Source organism: Apodemus sylvaticus, chromosome 4 (genome assembly GCF_947179515.1).
Source record: "Apodemus sylvaticus chromosome 4, mApoSyl1.1, whole genome shotgun sequence".
Lineage (NCBI taxonomy): Eukaryota > Metazoa > Chordata > Mammalia > Rodentia > Muridae > Apodemus > Apodemus sylvaticus.
In genome coordinates, this window is record NC_067475.1 from 53,804,785 (window position 1) to 53,817,157 (window position 12,373).

At 39.5% G+C, this 12,373-nt stretch overlaps 1 protein-coding gene across 2 annotated transcripts in view; it reads right to left on the minus strand.

Moving 5' to 3' along the window:
* Positions 1 to 745: 745 nt before the first annotated feature.
* The window catches only part of Vav3 (vav guanine nucleotide exchange factor 3), a 353,521-nt gene continuing 341,893 nt past the window's right edge, over positions 746 to 12,373 (minus strand). Inside the window, exons 26-28 of one of the 2 annotated variants that reach the window (XM_052179412.1) lie at positions 5,685 to 5,768; positions 3,487 to 3,638; positions 746 to 2,877 (exon numbers count right to left, since the gene is read on the minus strand). In XM_052179412.1, the coding sequence (XP_052035372.1) occupies positions 2,836 to 2,877; positions 3,487 to 3,638; positions 5,685 to 5,768 (278 nt within the window). In that variant the 3' untranslated portion in view covers positions 746 to 2,835. The remainder of the gene's footprint in view (positions 2,878 to 3,486; positions 3,639 to 5,684; positions 5,769 to 12,373) is intronic. The other variant, XM_052179410.1, reaches the window with a different exon arrangement.

The following is a 12,373-nucleotide window of genomic DNA, read 5'->3' on the forward strand; positions in this document are numbered from 1 at the left end:
TTCAATCTAATAAATGAGTCTGATTTATGTTTAGGGAATTAAAAAGTTAAATAGTAACTATCTAGTTGTCTATTTGATGATGATCAAACTTGGCTCCATATAAGCTAGAGTTTTAGAGACTAGGAGGAACAGAATAATTCTGAATTCTGTACACATTTTCATATATATTTATCAAATAGCTTTTTCTTGGCAATGTGAGCTTCAAAATACTCTTACTTTTCCCCCCTTATGAAGTGTATAAGAATCAGGCAATGATTATACTGGCAACAGCCAGATGGCCCATGACTTGTCACCTGCTTACCAGCCATGTGACCTTTGGAATGTTGTAACCTAATAATGTGCCTCAGCTTTCTCACCTGAACATAGAGATGATGCAGGATAATGAAGTGGTTTTAACAGCATATACAGGCTTTAGAATACCATGTAGCATCTCACTAGCATACAGAATAGATGCTACTGGCAAATGCAGAGTATGGCTTATGGTTCCCTGTTGATAATTTTGATAGCAATTCTGAACTATGCCCAACCAAAATCCTTAGCTAATTATGAGATTGGTATATATGGTATAAGACCACTCAAAGATAAGAGTCTTCAACCCTCAAGAAATCATAGACTGTTTGCATAGAATGCAGAAAACCTTGGGTTAGAACCCTAGCACCACACATGTGCACACATGCACATGTGAACACACACACACACATACACACACACACACACACAAATAAATAAAAAGAAATACTCTTAATGTAAGTAGTAACTATTTTATTGACATATTTACAAAATATTACAAAGTAAAATGCCATTGTAACTCACCATATGACTCAAGGGCTACGGACAGGCAAGACAGAGTGTATGGAAAACATTTATGTCTGTCTTTGGTATTAGAAATCTACACAGATCATGGCATTTAAAATCGCCAATACAAAGTAATAAATGTAGACAAAGTCGTCATTGGTAATGTCATGAAAAGAGGCTCTTGTATCCTCTGCTATGAAACTCTGAGGCCAATGAAATGCAACAGGAATACCACATACCACTTGTGGGGCAGGGAGTCTATTGACTGAAATAAACAATACATGCTACAATACTGTACACAGGAGTGTTCCAGTCGCTGGGAAGCTGTACTCTCCATAGCAACACTTGCTGACACTAACAGACAAAACATCCCCAAGACACAGATAAGACCTTATAGGTAGGAACCCATTCCAAGAGTAGACCTTGCCAGCACAAGTAGACTGTACAGACATTTTATAAAATACATTTTCATGACCATTTACACATATACAAAAACTCAATTGTTCTAAAACACAATCACAGTTTACATAATTCTGAGGTAAAGGTCTTGAGTCTATTTAAATGAGAAGTCCTAGCTCCTGTGGGGTCTCTTCCAGGGAGATGTGTCCACCAAACAGGTTCTGGCACTCCCGTGAGCTGGGAGAGAACAGGTGGTCTCAGCCCTTTCATGTCAGAGGTGAGCAAAAAAATCTGGTACAAAAGAAGCTTCTAGATCACTTCTAAGATAGAAATACCTCCATTTTTTTCCAAGCAGAAATATTTTCTGAATCTTGTCAGAACCCAGCTACTGCTACCAAAGAAATGCTCCACCATGGAAGGACTAAGTATCTTAGCTTGCAGCCTCAACTAGGGACTCCATACATCTCAGGAGGAAGATACTAAGACTCCTCATGGAACACAGTGAAAGCTTAGAGAAAGAAACATGCTGCAAGGTGGATCTGCCTACCGGTTAAGACATAGCTAGAAAGGCTTCAGAAGGGAAAACAGGAGTCAGGAGAACACAGAAATCAAGTGCCTTTCCATCCATCTCAGACAGAGATGAAGGATCAGTGTGCCTTTCTTCCCAACTCCTCAATAAAGCTCTTTTGTGCTACTATTAAAAAAAAAAAGAGTGGAAATCAGCAAATATACCCTGGGTCTTTCTAGAGAGAAGGAAAAGGCTTGTGTTAATAGCTATTGCAGCTGTACAATGATGTCCTATGGGTTGACTACAGTACTCGACCGTCTCTGTAAACACCTCTACCTCTCTGGCATTCCTGGCAGCTAAGTATGATCTGCCTGGCCATGCTTCCCTTGTCAAGCACGACATTTGCAAAACACCCTATGAAATCACGAAAGCTGTGAAGCTTTAATACAAAGACACTTCCTTTCATGTGCTTCTCTTTTTCTTCTTTATAAAGAAGTGTGGAAATATAATCAGGACATCAAATGAATAATTAAAACCCTCTCTGTAATTTATCACTTAGGATGCAAACCTGAGCATGAGCCTCTTTTATTTTATCATGAGTAACATCTGGGGATAGAAGTGTTTGCCAGGCAGTGAGTCACCTGTTGAACAATTTAAGCCGAGAAACGCTGCATCTTTCCCAGATGCCAGGCTCTACTTTGTCTTCATGCTGGGAAAAAGAAAAATTAAACTTCTGTTTCTTTGTATCATCAAAAAACCATGAGAACAAAGTAAATATGCAAGAAGGGTTTCCTAATGGCTGGGTTCTTGGTGTCTGGTCCGGTGAAGGAAGAGAAACCTGATCCGATGTGTTTGCAGGACTCTTTAGGGGAAGAAAAGCCGTTGGTTTTGCCCTGGCTTCTGACAATGACAGACTGGCAGGCTGTTTCTTGCACCGCTCTAGGCAAGCCATTAATCTGTCAGCACCAGCATCTTTAGAAATCCCAGCATTAAGACTTAGGATGAGAAAAAAGAGGGTGTTGAACAGCCAAGAATGCTGCTTTTTAAACACTTCAGTTAACGCATAATGCCATGCAGGCTTCTGTTAATGTTGTCTTTGAGATTTTAGTGCAGGGTCAACACTGGATTGGACTTTACTCATCTTCTTCCACATATGTGGATGGAAACCAGCCCACCTACGGAAGACAAGGAACAGACATATCAACACCTCCACTGCTTCAAAGGATTCTCCACACAGAGATTTCCTTTTTCCTAACACTCTATGCTGGGCTTCTATACCCACTGTAGGAAGACTGGCTTAGCAGCTGCGATGGGCCTCACAAAGACAGTGATAGCAACTAAGTAATAAAAGGAGCTTAAGCAGGGCTCGAATCCACTCGCTCATGAACGAATACACACATGGAGCAATATGGGGCTCAACATCATGATTCCCATCTCTTTTGTAGGACAGGATGTAGAGGAAGAACAGAGGTACCCTAGCCCAGTCTTTCCAAGTGGAATTGTGAGCTTTTGGCAATGTTTGATGCATATATAAACTGCGTGCCCTGGTGCTTAGCTACTGGAAAAACAAAAACAAAAACAAAAAAATGCTCCTTAACTCTTCCAAGGTGCCAGTCAACCCTTGGCCCCTACTGTATTGACCCACGCCATTTTGACTAGGAACACATGCCTCCAGCCCCTGGCAGCCAGACCGCTGAAAGGACAAGTCTATAATGTGATAGCTGCCGGGGACTACCCAGCCCTCTCCTTCACAAAGAACTGGCACAATCAAAGGGACAACTCACCCTGCCATTCACTTCTCCTCGCCACCAGCCGTTTGCACTCATCTTTGTGTAAATCTTCACCATGTCTCCTTTCAATAGGGAGAGCTCCCGCATATCTCTTGCACAGAAGTCGTACCGAGCAATGGCAATGCCCAGTACTTTGGGACTTAACACTGTACAGAAAGAACAGAGTTGGAGTCAGTGTGGAGCTGATTGTACCCAGCCATCAGAGCCTAATTGAACCACTGCCATTGGTGCTCTCAAATGCAGAGCTGTGACTTCCTTACGGATTAGTGACAATGTCAGTGGGAGTTTGAAAGCAGCGCAGTTGCTGTTTCAACCCAATCAGGTATGATCAAGTTCATTCCAGACAGTTAAATAATCACTATTCTGCTTTTGACACTCTTCATAAAGCTTCTGTAAAGCTGAAGCCAAACTTAAATGACTATGGGAATGAATTTGAGATAACTTTGACACAAACTTACAACTGAGGGCACCGTATTCTGTTTCTCAATAGAACCTCTGGGGTGAAAGTTTCTGGTTTTTACCTGGTAACTTCTTTGGCTAAATTCTTAGTAACTTAATTCTGTGCTTTGATAAAGTGTATAAAACTAATCTCATCACTTCTAAGTAAGTGATACCCCCTTCTCCAGCCAAGTGTTTTATGTTTAAACCATCTAGGGATCAACTCAGTTTTTAATTTCATATGCAGCTTTGTATATGTGAAGGCATGAGTTTTCATGGGCAGAACACATGAACTTCTTTTCATGAAAATATTGACTTGCAGTCAATGTTTACTTCGATGTCTAACCAAAATCCAGGCACAAAGATAACATTGCTCTGCTTGGTTTTCTGTTTAATATCCCTGGTGGCAGCAGAGGAGCCAGCCCTGTCTGGAAGGGAAACTCCATTCAGGCTGTTCATGTTTGTTGGTCTCTAGTGTTTCCTAACAGGCTTTGTGGTAACTTCTCACCTGTTGCTCTGTGGGGGTCATAAAGTGTTTTCAATTATATGTGCTATGATTCTGAGAACAGCTCCCCTGAGACTGGTGAGACTTTATAAATCTTAAATGGTAAAGGAACTTAAGTGTGAGAAAAAGCAACAAATGGAAACACCATCCATCTATATTATAACAGGTCCCAGTGCCCAGGTAGCTCATAATGACCCATGCTACCCGGGAACAGTCCATCCACTTGGCAACAGGGACCTTAAGCCTATCATTCATGGCTTTATAATGACAGCCTTTTTTAAAGTCTCCAGGTGTCCATCATAAGATAAACGAATGGCAATACTGTAGATTTCAGAACTGTAAAGGGAGTAAAAAATAGGTCATTTTATTTTACCATTCAGGACACAAACCACTTTAATGGTTTCCTTCCTGAAAATGGTCCCATTGCCAAGGCACTGTTCTTAAAGTCAGTGCACATAAAAACACCCCTGTGATGGAGAAACCCAATTGTAGACTTGACTGTGTGACCTTGCACAGGCCTCTCAACCCCTCTAGGCCACATTTTTCTCATCTGTAAAATGAAAGGTTTGTACTAGCTGACTTCTAAGGTCTATTTCAGAATTCTATGTTCTATAGGGACTTACAGGTTAATTTAAAAAAAAAAAAACCCAAAAGAAAATGTACTTTATCTAGGCTCAGTGCCATATAAATTGTCATTTAACTCTCCAGGTAATGATGGAAATTCAGATCAAAATGCTGGGACATTTTGTGGAGCTATAGAAATGGTGGACATGGATCCTCATTTCAAAAAATGCGTACTGAAGTTTATTCTTCTCTTTGGATGGGAAATTGAGATTTTGGGTCCTTTTTATTTTCCTCATGGAAATGCACAAAAACTGATTTTTCTTCACTATGACTTCTAGTCCTCAGAAAAGATGAATGTTTGTTCAGAGTAGTTCATCTCCCTCTAAATTCCCATTCCCTCACCCATCTCCAACCTCTCCACACTGACACATGGTAAAATGTAAAATGTCACATTGAAATTTATGGCATTAGCGCACACACACACACACACACATACACACACACACACAATGTCACAGCAAACAATGACTGCAGGGCCAGAAGAGTGAATTGTATGATGGTAATGGAACACTAGGGATTGTGTGTGAGGAGATGAATTCACATGGGAAGCCATACACAGAAGCCAAAATATTATATTTGCACACAGAAGCAAGTTGTAGCGACATATAAAAGCAGTAAGCAGTACCTGACCAGAAAGGAGTGGAAGAAGGGGGAACAAAGCTGTAGTCTGGAGGAGTTACAAAAGAAAAGCCACAGAACAGAGGAGGGGCTTAGAGAAGGAAGGAAAAAGAAGCAAAAGAGCATTTAAGAGTTGGCACAAAAATATCTCTCAATACAATGACTTTGCTGTTTGTAATCACAAGAAAACTGTCACATCCAAGTTGGAATATCAAGCTGTGCTTCTTACCACCATTCTCCTGTCATCATTTCTAAATGAGAAACATGCCAGACTTTTCCACTTTGATTGACATTAGTTCTGAGATTCAGAGCTGTCTGTCATTTACTAAGCAAATAACAAACACACTCCCTGTTGCCACCCAAGTCCTATCGATCTAAGGATGGCCTCAGTCCCATTTTGTTACAATAACAGGAAGGGGGATGTGTTCATATAAATATGTTCCTCATCAAAAGCAATATGAATAAGTAAGAGGCTACCAAAAACAGTACAGATAAGAGCTTATAGGGCTGTCTCCATGAAACACGAGGAAACATGGAAAATCCAAGACATTTGTTAACTAAATTCAAACAATTTGTTAAGACTCTCCCTTATTCACAGTCAAGCATGCATATCTCAGCTTACTTTCGGTAGGGAAAGTCAAGTTGTAGAGAGGTACAGCATAGATACTGGCAATTGTGCACTCAATTCTTTCACCCTATAGTTTCATTAATAAGAGTTGATTGTACTCATTATCAAGTGGTCCCAAAGTATTAGTTACTATTGCTCAATAAGTTGAATATATCAATCACGTAAGACATTACAGTAAATAAAGGGAAGACATTGATGCTCTCTTTCTTTTGTATCTGAGAAACTCTGGATTCGCATCTGATTCATGGCCCTTAGTTTTCATCTGAGCTGCACAGTTCTCATCAATGAGCACAGTGGTTCATTATAACGCTAACATGTAACCTACTGATTCTATGGTGCTGTTAATAACAGACAAGGAAAACCTGGGGTATAAACTTTATCCCAGTATGCAATCTTCTCTTTAATCATCTGGTAGAGGGTTGAGTTCAACCATGTTCAGTCAGAGAAAGGATTCATTTCCTTATTTCCTTTACATGTTGGTTTTATATATATATATATATATATATTGAGGCCCTGACCAAAGCTATTAAAGCAAAAATATCACAAAGCAGCTTCTGGGATCTTTCCTTTTAACCCTTTATTCTATATTGCTTTCTGGCATGTGAAAGTTGCCACCTTGCACCATCAAAAGGGAATCTTTTACCTTGCGGACAGAGAATGTACTTGAGGGAACATCAATTACTAAGATTTCACAGAGCACAGGTAGCCTGCTCTTCCATCCAGCTCTGAGCTCTTTCTGTTTTTACAGGATAGGCAAATAAGTTGACTTTTCTGATTAAGCCAATTAAGTTCCTAAGCCTGTCACTAGGATCCAGACATAACCTAAAGCACTATCCTCAAAGATGCAATGAAAATAGGCAAAGCAAACTTGGATGAGAGTGTGTTTTTCCATATATAGTAGACAGTTGCCCGATACTGCAAACCAGTACTGTTATCTCTAAGTGGATTCTTCAGGATCCTATTAGCAGCAGTGACCTACTAAGTACATTATCCAACTCCAGCCAAGTAAACTGGCCAAGAGAATTGTGAGCAAATCAGTTGTGCTTGAAATCATTGACTATGAAGTCTTTGCACACAGAGGGATCCATGTCTGACTCTCTTCTGCCATGGATGGCCTCACAGTTTTTTTTATTCCATCTGCTTACCTGGTTTAAAAAAAAAATGCACTGCTACATGCCATCACAGGGAAATAACAAACTTCACTCTCCTCTGCCCCTATGTGTGTGTGTCTATTTGTTTATGTGTGTGTATGTGTGTGTGTGGGGGTGAGGTATGGTTGTGCATGCATACAGAAGACAGTTTTGTCTTGCTCTGTCACTTTCTACCTTACTTTCCTGAGATAGGGTCTCCCACTGAACTTGTGGCTCAGGTGCCAATCAGCCAGCAAGGCTCTTCAGTCCTCTTATCTCTGTCCCCAACAGCATTAGGTTTCATGGCTAGCTGCACAGGTTTTAAGGTAAGTTCTAGGAATCTGAACTCAGGTCCTCATGCTTGCTTATAAAGCTAGAGCTCTTCCCCACTGAGCAGTTTTACCCTGCCTCATGTCTTGACTCTCTTGAGGTGATGATATATCCATTGAAAAATAGAAGAGATGACATTTCTAATAAAGTAATTAGCTCATGACTAACCTCACTAATGACAAAACATCTGGAGTCAAGATTCCTAGATTCCTATCTTATGACTTCAAGAACTTAAATTAGAAGCCATGTCTATGTATTGCACTGACAGGTAGCAGGATTTTCTTCCATGGACTGTTTTTTATTTGATGCTTCTCTGGTCTAATTTCATTCATAAAAAAAAAAGAATCTGAAATATCACAAGAGATAGCTTATCTATCTCTTGATAAAATGAAGAAATAAGAAATCAATGAATACAATTAAGTTCCATTTAAATAACTTCAACAGTAGGTAGATAAACTAGGCATATAACTGATCAAGTGCTACATCAACAGCACTGTAGGGGGTTACCCCTTTCTCTTGTCAAGCCTTAAGTACCTTAAAACTATTTGCATTCTAATCAAGTACCTAAAATTGGAATTTTCTTAAATTAGATTTAAAATAATATAATTCTAGGGTGGTGGAGAAATGGGACAGTGGCTAAAGCACTCACCGCCCTTACAGAGAACCTAAGTTTGGTTCCTACCAGACATATTAAATGGCTCAAAACCACCTATAGTTCCAGCTTCTAGGGTACCTGAGACTTCATAGGTCCCCACACCTATGTAAATACCTGGGTACCCAAGACTTCATAGGTCCCCACACCTATGTAAATACCAACAGACATCTCTATCTCTATCTCTTCTATCTATTTATCTGTACACACACATACACACACACACACACACACACACACACACACACATATATATATATATATATATGATCTTTAAATGAAAAAGCATGATATATTCCAGCTAAACAGCAGTTATTCCAGATAACTGGCTTCAGCCCATTTGTTGGCCAGGTTCTTGGACTTTGGTTCTCTTAGTGCAGCCTGAGACTTCAAGGGTTTTCAATGACATTATTATGAAGAGGAGCATCATCTCAGATTTTACTTGTTGAAAACTAAACTAACCATCTTCCTCTTTGTAGCTAGTTGTACATCAACTTGACACTGCTGGCTAGAGTCATTTTAGAAAAAGGAACTTCATTTAATAAAATGTCCCTACCACACTGGCCAGTGGGCAAGACATTGACACATTTTCTTGATTGATGATTGATGTGAGGGGCTCAGTTCACTGTAGGTGGTGGCACCCAGGGTGGTGGTCCTGAGTGCTATAAAAAAAAGCAGACTGAGCAAGCTGGAAGAGCAAGTCAGTAAGCAGTGTTCCTTGTATCCTCTGTTCCAGTTCTGGCCTCCAGGTTCCTATCTTGAGTTTCTGCCCTTGCCTTCCTCAGAGATGACAGACAATAAACTATAAGCCCTTTCATCCCTAAGTTACTTTTGGTCATAGTATTTTATCCTAACAATAAAAATCCTAATTAAGAAATCTAGCATAATCTATCTTTTTTTTTTCTGATTTCTTGCAAAATCATCCACTGTTAGGCTCTTCCTATCCAACCTCTATATCAAGTCTCTTCTTGCTGCACAAGGTCAGGTTATTAACTCCTTCCATAATTCTTAGGTCAGCTATCCCAATCCAGGTACAAACTTGTTCTAACTGCAAACAGCACCCAACTTGCCTCTTGCTTTCAAATTATTTGCTTTTCAAAGCATTGACTCCCAGCTACTCACCCTCAATGTAGAGTAATAATTTGCTAACTTATGGCATTCAAACTCTTGCATGGAATCACATGACACTTTATAAACTGATCCCCCCTTTAAGCTAAATCCTTTAGAAAGATCACATATAAATTCTTTTCCCTAGACCAGTTTTCTACATCTTCATGACCTTCAGGTACATTTCCAATCGAGGACTGTAGTTTATTCTAGAATACGTCTCCTGATCCTGGGCTCCCTTATTCAAAAGTCTAGATGAGACCCTTCCCAAAATCCTTGATGACCAACTCAGTTGTTATCTGCCCTTTTTTGTCCTCTTCTAGCCATCTGGTGGGCATTCAGTCATATCATAGCACTTCTGGGTTCTGCCATTCCACATTTGCCAATCTAGCTCCACTTAGATGTGGGTACTAGAAGGCAAGCACTGGTTTTCTATCTCCCATAGGACAGGCCCCCATGCTATACAATGGCTTCCACCCAATAGACAAGCATCTTAGCTGCATGCTTGATTCTGTAATTCTGTATGTCTCCTCTTCCTATTGGTTCAACTAAGCATTTACTCACTTAACTGCTCAAAAAGACATCCTAGAAAAATCTGACAGAACATAAGGGAAAGAAAGTGAAATACACCCAGGTTTTGCGAGGACTATAACCTAGCAGTGGCATTCCTGTGATAACTAACTCTTCCGAGATGCTGAGCAGCTATTGAACACCAAGTGTCTCATAGCATTAACCATACTGTTTGCCTGAGGAATCTTTTTAAAGGAAAAGGTTAATCAGTTTCCTCTGACACTGCATGTACATCTCTCAGCCAAGCAGTTTAAGGACTGATTGGGATGATTTCCACTTCTCTGCGTACTGTGCAATGATTTATTGTTATCACTCCTCCTATATGTCAACTTTCTGTGCCTCTGGGTCTTTGATCCTTTTGTGCGATAAAATCAGCAGTTGAATGTTCTGGCACCTACTGAAGATAACATGTTAAGCTAGGAAAGTAGGTGCTCAACGCTAGAGTTGGGTATCCGATAATACATTCTGTAGAGTGGTTTAAATTATAGAATATGTTTACCTCCACATTATCTATCTATCTCTCTCTCTCTCTCTCTCTCTCTCTCTCTCTCTCTCTCTACACACACACACACACACACACACACACACACACACACACACATAGATACAGAATTTCTTCATTAAATTTGCCCTGTAAGACATTATTGAGATATCTTAGTGCAGGACATCTTATGTCACTACCCTGTCCTAAAACAAGATTAGGAAAAGTCCAGGAGAAGTGGCTTCCATGGGAGTGCTGATGGTTGTCACTTCCTGGACTCTGATTTCACTGCCTGCTTCACAGCACAGGCAACAGCCCCACTCACACTTCTTTATCTTTGCAGCTTCTAGAGCAGTCTCTCTGCCACTCATGACAGTATACATGCACACAATATTAATCAATAACAAGTCCCTTTCAGTGACATGATCATTGGCTAGGTACATGCTTCAGTTAAAGCCTAATTTCTTTCTCCAAATGCTTCTGGTTTTGCATCAGCACAGAGGACATCCTTGCTTGGTGAGACCTTGGAGGCAAGTTATTTGACACGTCTACGATACCTAAGTCTTCCTTGGACACCACTCATGAAACATTGTTATCAAATGAATTGTTCACAGTGTAGTAGCATAATGCTTCCAACTACAAAACACAAAGAGTATAATAACACTACTTTTCAACTTTTCCATGTTAAACAGACATTGAAATGTTAGCATTCTCTGGTAGAAAAAATAAATCTGTTGAATAAATTGAGCATGGAAAACCTGTGCAGAGGCACAATAACTTAGCAGTGAATCACTATTCGATACCATACTGTTCTGAGACTGGGAAGAAAAAAGCCACAGAACATAAAACTATTTTAATTTAAAGGAAAAGAAAGAAACAAAAAGAGAACAGGTTAATAGGAGAACTAAAAAAAGTTCAAGTGACTTGATCTTTGATACCTACACTTTTGCTATCAAGGTAACTAAGAACTGCTTTACAGAATCACAGTCTGCCTTGTTCAATTTATGGATGTTCATGAGCAAGCCAATGTGTAATCAAGTTATAGTAGCATTAAAGTTAGAAAGAAAACTCAATTAACACTTGTCCTTAAGGATCTGAATTACCAACTCATGAACTAATTTTTGAACTAACACCTACTTACCCATTACCTTTTTACAGACCATTTCATTAAGTGTTTGTTAATTATTCTTCGTTAGTTGAAACAGCATCTAACACTTTTGGTTTTAACCAGCAGATGCATTCACATTAATTTATATGACAAAAATTTTTTAGCTACCATTGGGCTAGTGTACTAACCAAAACAGTGATCAGCACTTACTGTCCAACAGGAGCCAAGATGATTTGCTGAAGTCCTGGATTCCTAAGTGAGATGCTTGATGAGCTATCCTGGAAGTTTGATTTTTGTGTGTGTGTGCCAAGACATGTACAGATGGCCTGACATCAGAAAACATGCTGAGGATTAAATGAATGTTTAATTTAAATTTGTTATCCTTACTCTGATTTTATCTTAGAACACAGACGTTGTTTCATAGATTTCCAATAATATCCAAAGACATATTATTAAATATCTGTTTCTTTACCACTCACAAGGAAAACAAACCAAAACCTCTAGTTTAGTTGGTTATATGTTTTAGATATCATTGCTAGGAAAATAGGGATAATTCAGATTAATTTCATGTAATTGAATGTTGACATCTGGTCATTTGATACAGCAAAGAAAAGTCATGTCTAGGATTACTAGAAGACTGAACAGTTGCTTAGTATTCAGTGGCCCACCATGAAAACATATAGTTATTGA